The 16720-nt window shown below is 44.6% G+C and overlaps 1 protein-coding gene across 3 annotated transcripts in view; it reads right to left on the reverse strand.

Moving 5' to 3' along the window:
• The window catches only part of NUGGC (nuclear GTPase, germinal center associated), a 61909-nt gene extending 50490 nt beyond the window's left edge, over window positions 1–11419 (reverse strand). The window contains exons 1-2 of one of the 3 annotated variants that reach the window (XM_032144050.2): window positions 11260–11419; window positions 2181–2269 (exon numbers count right to left, since the gene is read on the reverse strand). In XM_032144050.2, the coding sequence (XP_031999941.1) occupies window positions 2181–2223 (43 nt within the window). In that variant the 5' untranslated portion in view covers window positions 2224–2269; window positions 11260–11419. Of the gene's footprint in view, window positions 1–2180; window positions 2270–4590; window positions 4676–11259 lie in introns of those variants that run through there. The other 2 variants (XM_032144047.2, XM_032144048.2) reach the window with 2 other exon arrangements.
• Between the last annotated feature and the right edge of the window lie 5301 nt (window positions 11420–16720).

A 16720-nucleotide genomic window follows, 5' to 3' on the forward strand; every position in this document is an offset into this window, starting at 1 on the left:
TTACACTTCGACCCTTCCCTCTCAGACATTCTAAATGATGATTGAGCTCAAATTCAAGAATTCGCCCTGGCTCAGTTTGAGGACTGCCTTAGAACTAAATACCAAGTGGTTGCTGGCTCGGCGGCTGGAGCCGGAGAGGAAGAGGCAAAGAAAGAAGAGTCTGCTGGTCAGGCCCCTAGGCCAGCTACCGGCTGAAGAACACTTTAATCTGTGCTCCAAAAAGCATCTCAGAACTCCAGGATGTGTCCACAACCTGTCTGTGGAAAGAGTGGAAAGGAATGTAGACTTTGTAACCCAGGAACTCTTTTGGGTAAACAATGCTTGCCTAATCTCTCAGCCATGTGTATAAAACAAGGGCCAAGTCCACACATCCAGGGCCCTTATTTCAACATTGTAAGGACTGGCAACGAATCTGATAAGAGTTTGGAAGCTTATTTCTCAACTAAAGCAAAGGCTAGGAAGTCCAATACAGCAGGGTTTAAAACTTGTTCTTCAATTTCTAAAATGCAAAACTATCTGGAAAGGAGAAAGTATTCCATCTTGGATTTATACCATGTAAGGGTAGTATTTTTATATTAGATTGCAACGAAAATAAACTTGTCTGAATTTAGATCACAGATCTTATTATTCTTGTCCATCGCTCAAGACCTTCCTTGCCCTTTCCAGCATTCTCCACCGAATCCTCCTAGGAAACCAGCTGTTGTGGATAGCGGCAGTCCAAAAAGCATAATATACTGCTGCTGTTCCTTCTTGCCGCCACAAGGTGTCACTTTTGAAAACCGATCCTCCAAAAGCCTGAGCTGAGATGCGGTTTTATTGTTGACTGTTGAAATTTTTTTTTTGAGACGGGGTCTCCACTCTCCTCCAGGCTGGAGTGCAGTGGCAGGGTCATGACTCACTGCAGCCTCAACCTCCTTGGCTCAAGCAATCCTCCGACCTCAGCTCCCAAGTAGCTGGAACTACAGGCACTCACCACCACGCCTGGCTAATTTTTTTTTTTTTTTTTTTTTCCAGCAATGAGGTCTTGCTGTGTTGCCTAGGCTGGTCTTGAACTCCTGGGCTCAAGAGATCCTCCTGCCTTGGCCTCCCAAAGTCCTGGGATTACAGACATGATTCAGAGCATTGCCAGAAACTGCCAGAACTCTTCCAAGCAAAACGATCCCATTCCTCTAGGCTAAGCTCAACTGAGGGGACCCCAAAGTGGCAGCTCTTCCTATATGCCTGCTCAGGCTTGCTTCAGATGCTAGCATCACCCCACTAACCCAGAAACACTGCTTCGCCTTGCCCCTAAGGAAATCCATCCCCTCGGAGTGAGGAAACGTTCCCTCTTCAGTCCTCAAAACACAAAGGATATGATACGCCACTGTTTTCTGCAACTGGGGGTTACATCCCTGTCATCGTCCTATAGGGAAGGCTCCCTCATTGGCTCCCGGGGCCAAATACCAGCCTTCTGAGGGAGGGAAGCCACCCGCACTGACTCCACTGTGAGTCACCCTTCCAGGAGCCGCTCCAAGGCACCCACATCTCTCCTTCTACGGAAAGCCGCCTAATGTCATTCCAGGGGTCTTGTAAGAGAAGCTACCTTCAGAGAGTCCAAGCTGACTTTCTGGAACATTATTATTATTATTGAGATGGAGTCTCACTCTGTCGCCCAGGCTGGAGTGCAGTGGCACAATCTTGGCTCACCGCGACCTCCGCCTCCTGGGTTCAAGTCATTCTCCTGCCTCAGCCTCCCACGTAGCTGGGACTACAGGCACACACCATCACACCTGGCTAACTTTTGTATTTTTAGTAGAGATGGGGTTTCACCATGTTGGTCAGGCTGGTCACGAACTCCTGACCTCATGTGATCCACCCGCCTTGGCCTCCCAAATTGCTGGGATTACAGGTGTGAGCCACCATGCCCAGCCTGGAACTTTTTTTTTTTTTTTTTAAGGAAAAATCCACACTTATTTAACTGCTGGCCAAACAGTTCACTTCATTATGAACAGGCTATTTCAGTTACTGTTGAAATATCTGATCTTCATTCACTATTTAAATTTGTCATGAGAAAGCATCTTCTGAATAAAGAGTAAGGAACAATGACAACAGTGAAATATAGTCCCAACCTATTTGCCTTTTATCCTATACCCTCCATCAGTTCCTATACCCTCCATCAGAAGATACTGCAGAGATGTTACCTGGGTGTGGTTCCTGGCCAAAAACATCCTTCGTTTCTGCCATTCCTTGTTACGTGAACTCCTGCTCTTCTCAGCTTAGGAGAACCAGGCTGTGAAGACAAAGTACAAAGACAGGTGGGGTAGCAGAATTTGAAAATACAGAAAGCAAAACCTAAGAGTGGTCAGCCTGTAACCACAGTCTGGGAGGCCAAGGGGGGGATTATTGAGGTCAGGATTCAAGCCAGCCTGACCAAACGGTGAATCCGATTAGCCAGGTATGGTGGTGGGTGCCCGTAATCCCAGCTACTCAGGAGGCTGAGGCAGGAGAATCTCTTGAACCTAGGAGGCGGGGGTTGTAGTGAGTCAAGATGGAACCACTGCACTCCAGCCTGGATGACAAAGTGAGACTCTGCTGAGAAAAAAAAAAAAAGACAGTCTAAACCAATATTACCTGAGAGCTTTAGGGTAACTCACACTGAAATGAGAATAAGCCTCTGGTGACCAGAGCTGTGAAGGTGAATTTATATAGCTTCACTGCTTTGGGTGGCATCGGTGCTCCATTGGGGCAAGCCTTGAACCCTGTGCCAGTGATATTTAGTTCCAGGAAATCTCAGCAGGAATCTGGGAGGTGGATGGAACATCAGCTATTCCTAGAGTTCCCTGGAGTTGCTTTGGGGGGCTGCTGACTGGGGAAGGAGATGCATGTCTGCAGGAGGGAGAGGAGAGGCACATCCAAAAGAAGGGACAGATCCAGTTGGTCTCCAGTCCACCAGTAGATAGGGCTTGGACATAGAGGGAGAACTGGACCCATGGGGGCTCAGAACAGAGGGCACTGCCCAGACAGGGTAGAATCTGCTAGCCTGGAGCTGCTTCATCTCCACCCATAGAGAAGAATTTGAGGAACACGAGTGAGGAACACCCAACGTGCTTACTTGCCGTTACCCGATGTTTCTGTTTGGATCACTCAGTCGTGTATTTCAAAAGCAGAGTCACCAGCCCTTCTGAAATATGCAAAATCACCTTTGATCTGTCCTACTAGACCCACAGGCTGTTATTTAGGGAAACTATATCTCATTTGCACATTAACCCCAAATTAAATTAACTGACTAAACGGCTTCTGTATTTGGTGGGTGTTGGGTGAATGGGGTGAGAGCCATGATTAAGTGCAAGATTCTGAGTCTTAGGTAGAGCTCTTTCCCTCTCTCTTCCTCCTCTCTGCAGCCCATTTTCAGACCATCCCACATTCCTTACAGTTCTCCAAAGCCGGGTAACCTATTGAACTGTTGAGCATTTTATCACATGTGGGGTGCCGTTCCCTGCTTCTCGCAGGTGAATTCCTGCTCTTGCTTCACAATCCTGTTCTAGTGTTTCCTCTGTGAAACAGTGTCTGATTCCCACTCATTCCCCCCCATGTCCCCGCTGCTCCATACACACCTGTGTTATAACACTGTGCTGTGCTTACGTCTCTTCCTCCTGGTCAAACCACTCGAGGTCAGAGGACTGCATTTTTTTCAGTGGTGCATTTCTATCAAGAAGGGCAATGACTAACTAAATGTTAGCTGAATGAATGGATAACATAACGGATGGGAAGCTTTTGGTGAGATTCCACACCAAAGGATGTTTAAAAGCTAAATTTGTTGTTTTTATCTGGTGATTTGTTTGCTTGTGACAGAGTCTTGCTCTGTTGCCCAGGCTGGAGTGCAGTGGCACAATCTCAGTTTACTGCAACCTCCACCTCCTGGGTTCAAGCGATTTTCCTGCCTCAGCCTCCAGAGTAGCTGGGATTAGAGGCATTGCACCATCATGCCTGGCTAAGTTTTGTAATTTTGGTAGAGATGGGGTTTCACCATGTTGGCCAGGCTGGTCTTGAACTCCTGAACTCAGGTGATCCACCCTCTTCAGCCTCCCAAAGTGCTGGGGTTACAGGTGTGAGCCACCATGCCTGGCCCTGAATTCATTTTTGGTATGTTAGCGAGTCCTTGATTAAAGAGTAAAGCAAAGAGTAGAAATAAATAGTCATGTATGCAAATGAAGTAGCACTCACAGTGAGGACTATTCCATGGGGATGAGGAATATTTGATGTGAGGAAGGGAAGACACAGGTAAAGGCAGAAGATGCGGGGGCGGGGGGGCCTTCATGGTGGTCTTCAAATGCATTACGTTACAGTTGCAAATAAAAGAGACATCCTGCATATTTTCTAGGGTTCCCAGAGGGTAGAAATAGATCCACTAGGTGGAAGGTACAAGAAAGCATTTTGGTTTAACATTCTCAACTAATCAGAGTTATCCAAAATAGAATGAGCTCCCTTAGGAAACCCTGAGTTTTCTGCCTCTAGAGGTGTCTGAACCTATATTGATATGACCACCTAATAACGACATTGAGATAGATAAATTTTAAGCCTTCTTCAAATCCCAAGATTCTATGTTCTTACTTGAAATTTTCACCAGGAAAGCTGGTAGTAGAAGTGCTCTACGAGGTCACCAAATTTCACAAGAGGCACAAGCAATTTATTGTTTGGAATACTGAGTCAGAAATGCTGACACACATCAAAACCTAGGTGAGTTACAAGAGAAAAAAAAGGTAGATGGGCTATAACATGAGTAAATATACCATAATGCATGTCAATAATTTTAGGCAGGGTGTGATGGCTCATATCTATAATCCCAGCACTTTGGGAGGCTGAGGAGAGAGGATTGATTGAGCCCTGGAGTTTGAGACCAGCCTGGGCAACCAAGTGAGACCTTGACACTACTAAAAAAAAATATTAGCCGGTTGTGGTGACACACATCTGTAGTACCTGCTATTTGGGAGGCTGAGGTGGGAGGATCCCTTGAGCCCTGGAGTTCAAGGTTGCAGTGAGCTATGATTGCACCACTGCACTCCAGCCTGGGTGACAGCAAGACCCTGTCTGAAAGGAAAAAAAAAAAAAAAGATACAGAACTAGGATTACCCCTAGCAAAAAGATCTGTTGTTTTCTGAAGACAGCAGCTCAAGGAGTGACTCGTATGAAATGTTAGGCATCACATTATCACAGTGAGCACTGGAAGCAAAACAAAATGTATGATCCAACCAGTGGACAAATCCATGGTTGACCTCCAGGACAGCTGGTGTGCTGGAATTCAAATTCTAGGAGGAAACAGTGGAGCCAGATAAAGTATAAAAGAACTGAAAGACCAAGTTGATAAGAGTCATGGTCATACAGACACTAAGATTAGGGCCCTTCAATTGAGAGAGCTCTGGATTAAAGGGCACAAAATCAAAGGGCTTTGAGTTTAGAGCAGAAGCAGCTGTGGTCACTGAATTCTGGAATACAGGTAGTGGTTTTGGCTTCTTTCAGAATCACAGGAACTTTAGTTCATTTGACTTCATTTACTAAATCAACAGTACACAGTGTCCAGCAAGGGCCATTAGCATGTAACTAGCTGGGGTTAGTTTGGGTTTAGCTGCATGCAATGAAGACAGAAAACCACACACCTTCCTCCATAGCAGCATCTATGGTTTTCGTATACAAGTAATTTGTGAACTCTAACTGAAATTTGGAATAACTGGAAATCATGTGGATTTGGTTGTGGTGGGTTGGGCTTCAAATTCCTTTGGCCAATGTTCAAAGACTGGCGGGAAGGGATCATTTGATGACCAAACAAAAACACTGGCAAATGGAAAGGGATCATTTGCAAAAAGGCTAAGAGGACAGAAGAAAATAAACACCAAGTACATAAAAAGGAAAAGCGATAAACAAATGGGGGGTAGTTTGGTACAGACATTCAGTATATAGTCATTGGGTTGAACTAAATGATGAGGTGGGAAGAACATTAGTCTGGAAATCCGGTGTGGAAGCTTCCAGCTCCAGCTTTGCCACCAATCAATAAAGCTGGAGGACTTCAGACAAGTCGTTTTATCACCCTGGCCTCAGGTTTCCCGTGTGTAAGGCAAAGACTGAACTAGTCCTTAAAGTGTGAGTGTTCTCTGATTTAGATGGATGCTCAAAAGACAAAAATTCTCATTTTGAAAATGTCACTTGTCATTGAAACTGAGACCGTACCAATGATTAGGGCTTCCGTGTGGCCAAGAGCAGTACACCGAGAGCACTGTGATTTCAAGTGCATTGTGTTAAGGAGAAAATGAGCCACAGGAGTATAGTCCTTCTTCAAATCATCCTGCAGTCTATTTCCCCCCAAAGGAAAGGAATGGTGGTGTTCATTGTGAAAATTTGGTTTCTGTGGAGAAGCAATTGATAACAGTCCAAATTTATTGCTCAGATAAGCAAGTTTCTGCCTGTGTGGTTTATTTTGCTTGTATTTCAGCTATGTGGTTAACACTGAAGTTTTGCTTTTAGTGCTTATTTACATTCATGCCCACTGAACCTAAGAATAGCATCTTTTAAATAAGACTGTGCACATTCAGCTAGATATAGGAAGGTCGCACAGAACTGGTTTCCTGATAAATAATTGTAACTTTTCACAGTTATTCTTGCTTCTCTCCCTCTCCTTTTCTTCTGTTTGTGTTTGCTTATTGTCTTTTTTCTTACAGGAAAATCACAGAGGCAACACAAATGCAGGTCATTCCTGTATTAGAACAGCTGCATATCATGGCATTGAATAAAGAATGCGGGCTGGGTGCAGTGGCTCTCACCTGTAATCCCAGTACTTTGGGAGGCTGAGGCAGGTGGATCACAAGTTCAGGAGTTCGAGACCAGCCTGACCAGCATAGTGAAAACCCATCTCTACTAAAAATACAAAAATTAGCCGGGTGTGGTGGCATGCGCCTGTAATCCCAGCTACTTAGGAGGCTGCTGCAGAAGAATTGCCTGAACCCAGGAAGTGGAGGTTGCAGTGAGCCGAGATCATGCCACTGCCAGCCTAGGCAACAAAGTGAGACTCTGTCTCAAAAAAAAGAATGCTAGGGCCCCTTCTTCTACAGATCCAGACCCTGAAGACCAGGAAGGGGAAGAAACTTGTCCAAGGTCACATAGTAAGGTTATGGCAATGAGGGCTGAAACTCAGTTTTCCTGACTCCAAGTTCAATGTTCTTTTCATCACACTCAGCAGCCTCTAATAGGCACTATTTAAACAAGCCCCCTGGAGCTCAGGCATAGGGGAATGGAAGGAGTAATGCCCACAAAGGAGGGTTCCCTCAAATGCATGGCAAAGGCATTTCATGAGAAGGAAGGCTGTTGAGTGGAGAGAGAGTAGCAACTTGATAGAATTGTAGGCAGGAACTGAAGCTGAAGCTACTGCCTGCAAACTGCTTTTTTGTTTTTGCTTTTGTTTTTTTGTTCTTCGGTTTTTTTTGAGATGGAATTTTTGCTCTATTGCCCAGGCTGGAGTGCAGTGGCACATGATCTCAGCTCACTGCAACCTCCGCCTCCCAGGTTCAAGTGATTCTCCTGCCTCAGCCTCCCGAGTAGCTGGGATTACGGGTGCCTGCCACCATGCCCGGCTAATTTTTGTATCTTTAGAAGAGACGAGGTTTCACTATGTTGGCCAGGCTGGTCTCGAACTCCTGACCTCAGGTGATCTGCCTACCTTGGCCTCCCAAATTGCTGGGATTACAGGCGTGAGCCACCACACCCAGACTTACTGCCTGCAAACTCAAAGACACCCTCAGAAGTAAAACAAGCCAGAGAGAGAGACTATCAGACGAGTACATTTTTCACTGCATTTTTTGTGTTCTGTGCAAAATTCAATGTGTTTATTACAAATGACAAATGTCCTTTACTCTTCCCCTAGTTATTCTCCTTAGGCAGAATCTCATTTCACCCTACCTTGCCTCGCATCATTAACCCTTGCCAACACTATTTACTTACTTAAATTTAAATACTTAAATTAGCAAAGTTTCTCAAAGGGGCATTTGGTCATTAACATTGGTTTACTCTCTACTTTTAATAAATATCGGAAGTGCTTGGTACACAGCAAGCGCTAAATAATTTGTTGAATGAATGATGATAGATATATCTTTTGTATCTCTATATAGATAAAGCTATCTATATATAGATATAGATATATATCTTAGATGGTAAGATTAAGCATAGCAGGAATTATATTTATTATTTTATTTATTCATCAATTCATTCAACAAATATTTGTGAGTACCCATGGTGCACCAGGCACTGTTCTAGATATTGGGGGTACAGCAGGGAACAATATGGTCACATTATCTGCAAACAAAGGGCTTCTGTATTCCAGATGTGAATGGTGGAGTGAAAATTACTAGGGATTTGGAGTCAGAATGCCTGGATTTTTGCTTCTGCTCCCAATCTTCAATGCAACACAGAGCAAATCACCTGATCTCTCTGAGCCTCTATTTCTCCACATATAGGATAGAATTGGTTTAAAAAAATACCTATATCAAGAGTTCATCAGCTGGGCACGGTGGCTAATGCCTATAATTCTAGCACCTTGGGAGGCCAAGGTGGGCAGATCACTTGAGGTTAGGAGTTCGAGACCAGCCTGGCCAACATGGTGAAGCCCTGTCTCTACTAAAAATACAAAAATTACTTGGTCATGGTGCTGCATGCCTGTAATCCCAACTGCTTGGGAGGCTGAGGCAGGAGAGTTGCTTGAAGCCAGGAAACGGAGGTTGCAGCGAGTCGAGATCGCACCACTGCACTCCAGCCTGGGCAACAGAGCAAGACTCCATCTCAAAAAAATAAAAAATCAAAAAGAGTTCGTTGTGAGAATTAAATGTGATAATGAATGCAAAATTGCTCTACAGGTACTTATGCATCTGTACAAATGTTATTTTTCGAATATTTTGTGACGGTAGTTAAACTAGAAATCAGTACTAGTGTCAACCAGACCACGTCTGTTAGTCTTTGGGGAACAGATGCCACCTTAGCTGAGATGCTGACTCCCGTTCTTGTCCCCATTGATCAAACATATTGAGGATGCCCTACCATCTTCCTTAAAGAATCTTTGATCAGTTGGGTGCAGTGGATCACACCTGTAATCCCAATATTTTGGGAGGCTGAGCCAGGCAGATCATGAGATCAGGAGTTCGAGACCATCCTGGCTAACACGGTGAAACTCTGTCTCTACTAAAAATACAAAAAATTAGCCAGGCGTTGTGGCACATGCCTGTAGTCCCAGCTACTCAGGAGGCTAAGGCAGAGGAATCGCTTGAACCCGGGAGGCGGAGGTTGCAGTGAGTTGAGATCATGCCACTGCACTCCAGCCTGGGTGACAGAGTGAGACTCCATCTCAAAAAAAAAAAAAAAAGAATCTTTGGTCAAGTTTTTTCTTGCTCTCACAAGAAGGCAAGCTGAAGAATGAAAGAAGGAAGGGAGGAGACTGTTAATGAAATGACAGAATGTTGATGAAATTTAGAATTTATTTCCTTTCTCTTTGAGTTTGGGTTGAGGTTTAAGTAACTTTGGTGTTGGCAACATTTCCCAACCACCTTGTTGGCCACTGCACTGCTCTTCCAAACTAGGGATGTCCTGAGGGAGCGATTTAAACACATTAGCTCATAAGCAAAAGTGAAACAAGGGCCTCCAAATCTCTAAAGGAAAAGAGGTATGTTTTCAGCATTAACACATCAGCTAATGTGTACAGCATTAGAAATGTGGCCACCAGAAGCACTCATAGTAGAAGGGAGGCTTTGGGATGACATGTTTTTCTCCATCTTTCTTCCCTAGGTAAAGAGGTAAGCAAAATAAGCAGATATTTTCATAACGTACTTTAGCAAATTCTAGCAAAACGAATTTGAATCTTCTCATATTGCTCTCCCAAGCTTGTTAAAGCTAATGAGGCATAAGATGACACTTCCTCCTCATCAGGAATTCATACACCTGCCAGCAATTTCTGCAATAGCTGTTTTCTTTTGGGAAGAATGATTAATGACTTGCCTAAGATCGCACTGTTCAGTAAAATTCAAACTAAAACCTGATTCTCCCCATTTCTAGCCCACTGGCCTTTTTACATAGCCTTAAAATTCGCTTAAACAGCCTGGGCATGGTGGCTCATGCCTGTAATCCCAGCACTTTGGGAGGCTGAGATGAGAGGGGATCTCTTGGGCCCAGGAGCTTGAGACCAGCCTTGGCAACAAAGGGAGACTCTCACCTCTACAAATTTTTTTTTAATTAGCTGGGTGTGGCGGCATGCATCTGTAGTCCCAGCTATTCAGGAGGCTGAGGCAGGAGGATTACTTGAGCCCAGAAGGTCAAGATTGCAGTGAGCCATGTTCATACCCCTGCACTCCAGCCTGGGTAACAGAGTGAGGCCTCAAAAACAAACAAACCAAACCCCTAAAATTCACTTAAGCAAACAGAAAAGTAAAATTCACTTTCCCTCAAGAAATAACTTGCTTTAAGAAAATCAAATGAGAGAGAAAAGACAAATGTCCCATATACAGAAGAATTCCAAATAATTTACATAGCTACTCCATCCTCAAGGAGGTAGAATAAAACTCCCTGCTCCTTAAGTGTGTGCTGTGCACAGCAGCTTCTTTCCAAAGAGAACAGGGCAGAGATTGGAGAGGGGAAAGGATCACTTTATAGCAAAGAAACCAGACAAGCGCTGCCTCTACCAGGTGGTCAAGGTCAACACCAACAGTCCTAAATCATGTTGACAATATTGTCCCTTGATATGATGTGATGAGAACAGCACTTTAACTCTGGGACTTCTTCCTCAAAACCCGTAACTCCAGTCTAATCGTGAGAAAAACATCAGACAAATGCCAATAGGAGAAGCCTACAAAATACCCAACCAGTACTCCTCAAAACTGCCATATTCATCAAAAACAAGGAAAGTCTGAGAAACAACGTTACAGCTAAGAGGAGCCTAAGGGAACATAATTAAATGTAATGTGCTATCCTGAATAGGATTCCACAGTAGAAAGCAGACGTTAGATAAAAACCAAGAATCTGAGTCAAGTACAGACTTTAGTTTAACAATAACATACCACTATCGGTTCATCAGTTGTAACAAATGTACCACACTAATATAAGATAATAGGGGAAGTTGGTTGGGAATTACATGGGAATGCTCTAAACTGTCTTCTCAATATTCCTGTAAACTCAAAACTGTTCTAAAAATTAAGGTCCATTTTTAAAAAATCAACCACAAGTTACAGTATAAATTACATAAAAGAAACAACTTACCAGATGTCACTGAACAGAAAAAAAAAAAAAGTTCTGCTTTGGTTACAGGAGTCCACAGAGGAGATGGTGGCAGCTTCTCCTTGGTTCAGGTATTTGGAACCAGCTGGGGTACGTAGCCCTTTTGGCCACAATCGGAAAGCCACGTTTACACAGCAGAAGTGAAACTGACTTGCCATCAGGGAGCTATTTATCACGGTCTCCTCCCACAGATACTGATTTATGCTGTCTTCTTTCACTTAAATCTAAATTCGCCAGGCGCGGTGGCTCACTCCTGTAATCCCAGCACTTTGGGAGGCCGAGGCACGCAGATCACTTGAGGTCAGGAGTACAAGAGCAGCCTGGCCAACGTGGTGAAACCCCAACTCTACTAAAAATACACACACAAAAAAAATTAGCCAGGCATGGTGGCAGGACCTTGTAGTCCCAGCTACTCAGGAGGCTGAAGCAAGAGAATCACTTGAGCCTGGGAGGTGGAGGCTGCAGTGAGCCGAGATCGCGCCACTGCACTCCAGCCTGGGTGACGGAGAAAGACACCATCTCAAAAAAAAAAAAAAAAAAAAAAAAATCTAAATGGTACATGAAACAGGGATCTTGCATCCTTCTCTGCCATGTTCCTACAAGTAGGCAGATCTGTCTTTTTTCCTTTCCAAATGCATCACTGCATCCTTCCACAGCATCTTTTCTCTGAGGGTGAACACTATTCAGATGACTGGTTCACTGGAGCAGATAGGAAAAATGCCCCAGTTCCAAGAGAAACAAAGCACTGGCTCCCTGACACCCAACTATAAGACATGATTGGGAGAGATGGAGGATATGAGATAATAAATATAGAGTTATTCTTGACCCAAAGTCTTAAAATTCACCAAAAATAACATTTGCCAAAAATAAAACATCATTGGATTGTTTGAGTGTAGAAATGAGTGATATACCGCTTTACATCTTTCTGGAACTTAAATTTTAAATCAGTATTTTTTTTGCCTTTATTTATTTAGAGATAAGGTCTTGCTCTGTCACCCACCCTGGAGTGCAGTGGCGTGATCATAGCTCACTGTAGCCTCGACCTCCCAGGCTCAAGCCATCCTCCCACCTCAGCCTCCTGGGTAGCTGGGACCACAGCCATGCACCATCACGCCCATCTAATTTTAAATTCATATTTTTAATAAACCCAGAAAACAAAAATTTGAAAGTGCTGTCCAGGAGAGAAGAAAAAAAACCCACTCCACTTTGCTGTGTCTGGAAACCCAAACCGTCACATCACATACAGGGAAAAAGTTGTCCCTTGAACCCTCAGCTTCAGGGTGTGTGTTACTTTTTTTATTTTTTATTTTTTTGTGAGACAGAGTCTTGCTCTGTCATCCAGGCTAGAGTGCAGTGGCGCTGTCTCAGCTCACTGCAACCTCTGCCTTCTGGGTTCAAGCAATTCTCCTGCCTCAGCTTCCTGAGTAGCTGGGACTACACAGGTGCGTCACCATGCCTGGCTATTTTTTTTTAATTTTTATTTTAGTAGAGACAGGGTTTCACCATGTTGGCCAGGCTGGTCTTGAACTCCTGACCTCATGTGATCTGCCCACCTCGGCCTCCCAACGTGCTGGAATTACAGGCGTGACCTACCGTGCTGGGCCAAGGGTGTATGTTACCTTTAAAGGCCAACTCAGTCATTACCAGGACAACCCTCAGTACTCTAGGTATGTATTTAGTCCAAAGAGGGGATTCAGAAAGAGGTCAGAACAGGGAAAGAATTGAAGATTAAATGTTGAGACCGTGGTCTTAAAAACTGCTTTGAACTTTTGGCAAGATGACGTCCCTCCTCCATAAGAAAACCATAGAAACACCAGGCTAACGTTCAGAACAAAGAAAGTCATCACAAATGCCATCCTAGGTGCTGAGTCTTATACTGATCTCTCTAGGCAAAATCGCACCTTACACTTACATTCATGTCACCCGTGCTCGGCTCTCCCTCTACTGGCTATTTCTTAGCTTCAACAATTAACCACAAATGCTACTAAATTACTTAATTACTAAAATTAATTTTGAGCATTTTTAAAGCTTCCTGGGGCCAGGCCCAGTGGCTCACACCTGTAATCCCTGCATTTTGGGAGGCTGAGGTAGACAGATCACCTGAAGTTAGGAGCTTGAGACCAGCCTAGCCAACATGGTGAAACCCTGTCTTTACTAAAAATACAAAAACTAGCCAGGCATGGCAGCGTGCGCCTGTAGTCCCAGCTACTCAGGAGGCTGAGGCAGGAGAGTTGCTTTAACCCGGGAGGCAGAGGTTGCAGTGAGCCAAGATCAGGCCACTGCACTCCAGCCTGGGCGACGAAGGGAGACTCCATCTCAAAAAATAAAAAAATAAAGCTTCCTGAGTTCCTTTGTTTTTGTTTGTTTGTTTTAGACAGGGTCTCACTCTGTCACCCAGGCTGAAGTGTAGTGGCATTATCACGGCTCACTGCAACCTCAACTCCTGGGCTCAATTGATCCTCCCGCCTCAGCCTCCCAAGCAGCTGGGACTACAGGCATATGCCACCACACTTAGCTTAAAAAAACAAAAAACAACAAAAACAAAACAAAACTTTAGTAGAGATGAGGTCTCCTTATGTTACCGGGCTGAACTCAAACTCCTGAGCTCAAGCGATCCTCCCATCTCGGCCTCCCAAAGTGTTGGGATTACGGGTGTAAGCCACTGGGTCCAGCCTCTGGGGTTCTTTATGGTAGTCCTTGGCACCTGCTATTGGACACCTGAATGCTAGGCCTGTTAGATGTTTCTCCATTCTCTCAGGCTGAATTTCCATTGAGCTCACTGAAAACACTGAAGCAATGAGAACGTCCACAGAGCCTCATCATCACCCCCAAGCACCTATCCGGTGCTCTGCCCTCCAGCCTGTTGCTAGATGAACTATCCATGCACCCATTAAAGGCCAATCCCTTCTCTGTGCACCAGATTCCATCTCTCTCTCTAACTGAAGAACCACGTAGAGTACTTCCTCCTCTTCTCTAATTCACCAAACTTTCAGTCTCCACTGGATTATTCCCATCTGTGAACAGATTTGATGTCATTCATTCCACCGTAACAAACACTCCCTGGACCTCCATTTCCCTGCCAGGTATTAGTATATTTTTCTGCACTTCTTTATGACAAAACTCCTAGGCTGGGCATGGTGTCAGCACTTTGGGAGGCTGAGGCGGGAGGATCACTTGAACCCAGGAGTTCAAGACCAGTCTGGGCAACATAAGGAGACCCTCGTTTTTAAAAAAATAAAAATAAAAATTAGCCAGGCAGGGTGGCGCATGCCTGTAGTCCCAGCTACTTGAGGGGCTGAGATGGAAGGATCACTTGAGCCTGGGAGGTCGAGGCTGCAGTGAGCTGTGATTGCACCACTGCACTCCAGCCTGGGTGACAGAGCAAGACCTTGTCTCCAAAAAAACAAACAAAACCCCACAAATCCTCAAAAGAGTTATCTCTACTTACTGTCTCAAATTCCTTTCCTCTCGAGCTAATATAAACTTATTCGAGTCAAGCCTTCACCCTTCCCATTCCATTAAAACTGTTCTTGTCAAAGTCCACAATGATCCTGGTCAATTTTCAACCTTTATCTTTCTTGAGCCATCAGGAGCATTTGACCTGGTTGATCATTCCCTCCTGTTTGACAAACTTTCTACACTTGGCTTTCAGATAACCAATCCCCTAGTTTTCATCCCATCTCCCTGGAAGTGCGCCTCAGTCTCCTTCACTGGTTATTCCCTTGATCCTCAACCTGTTAATAAAATATCCCAAGGCTTCATCTTCGGTCTCTTTCCTTTCCACAGCCACCCTGTTTCATAGCTTTCAATTTCGTACATATGCCGATGGCTCTCGACTGATATCCAGTGTCAACCTCTTTTGTGTCTTCCTGTTCACTAGTCATCCGAAAATACAAGTTCAAACTAATCCCCGCCAGTCCCTTGAAGCACATCTCCACCTAATTTTCTCCATTTCATCTAATGATAACTACATTTTTTCAGTCCCTTAGTCCAAAAGCTTTGGTGTCACACTTGATGTTCCTGTCTGCCATTCATATTCCACATCTGATCTGTCAAAAAGTCTTGTTGAAATCTTCAAATTATATTCAGAATCTGAACACTTCTCACCACCTTCACTGCTGACTACCCCAATTTGAGTCACAATAATCTCTGGCCTCATTCAGTGGTTCCTGAATTTTGCTGCACGTTGGAATAACCCAGGATCTTTTAAACATGCTAATGCCTGACTCCCACCCCTTGATATTCTGATTTAATAGGTGTGGGATGTGATCTGGGCACTGGAAAGTTTTCACTGATCTCCAGGCAATTCCAATTGCAGCGAAGCTTGGGAATCATTGGCCTGGCTATGGTAACTGCCACCCACCTGCTCTCCCCACTTCTACACCAACCCCCTCCCACAGTCTATTCTCAAAGCAGCTAAATAGACATGCTTTTAAATTACAGATCAGATCCATTCAATTCTCTGCCAAAAACACCAGTGGCTCCCCATCTCACTTAGGGTAAAAGCCAAAGGCCTTTCAATGGCCCACAAGGTGTTTCATGAGCTGCACTGCCCCCTGCCCCATGCGCCACTCCTCTGACCTCTCTTTCACATTGCCTCACCCACTGCTCCTGTGATGTCAGCCTCCTCAGTCTCCTTGAACACCCCAGACATCCTCTCACCTAGGACTTTTTTTTTTTTTTTTTTTTTTTGAGATGGAGTCTCGCTCTGTCACCAGGCTAGAGTGCAGTGGTGTGAGATCTCGGCTCACTGCAACCTCCGCCTCCCAGGTTCAAGCAATTCTCCTGCCTCAGCCTCCCGAGTAGCTGGGAGTGCAGGCACATGCCACAATGCCTAGCTAATTTTTGTATTTTCAGTAGAAATAGGGTTTCACCATGTTGGCCAGGATGGTCTTGATCTCTTGATCTTGTGATCTGCCCGCCTCAGCCTCCCAAAGTGCTGGGATTACAGGTGTGAGCCACTGTGCCTGGCCTTCACCTAGGACCTTTGCACTAACCATTATCTTAGCCAGAAATAGTCTTTCCCACATATCTACACATCAAGTATTAGCTCAAACATCACATTCTCAATAAGGCCTACTGTAACCCCTATTTAAAATTACATCTATAACCACCTATCTCCCTTCCCCTCTCTCTGAGGTAAAACAGGGAAGAGGTAGAGGATGGTGCCGTTAGGTAAGGAAGAGCAGATCTGGAGTAATAATAGAGTTCTGTTTGGGACATGTTAAGTTTGAGATGCCTATTAGACACCCAAATCTAACAAGATATCAAATAGGGGAAAAGTTGGGGTTGGACTAGAAACCTGGGAGCAAATACGTGGTGCTCTGGGGATCACCTTGGAGAGACAAGGCTGAGTGACCCCTGTGGAACACTAGTATTCTGAGGTGAGGCAGAGACAGAGTCCACAAAAGAAAGAGAAGAAAAACCAAGAGAGTGGAGGGCC

This window comes from Hylobates moloch, unplaced genomic scaffold, assembly GCF_009828535.3.
Source record: "Hylobates moloch isolate HMO894 unplaced genomic scaffold, HMol_V3 SCAFFOLD_22, whole genome shotgun sequence".
NCBI classification, from domain to species: domain Eukaryota; kingdom Metazoa; phylum Chordata; class Mammalia; order Primates; family Hylobatidae; genus Hylobates; species Hylobates moloch.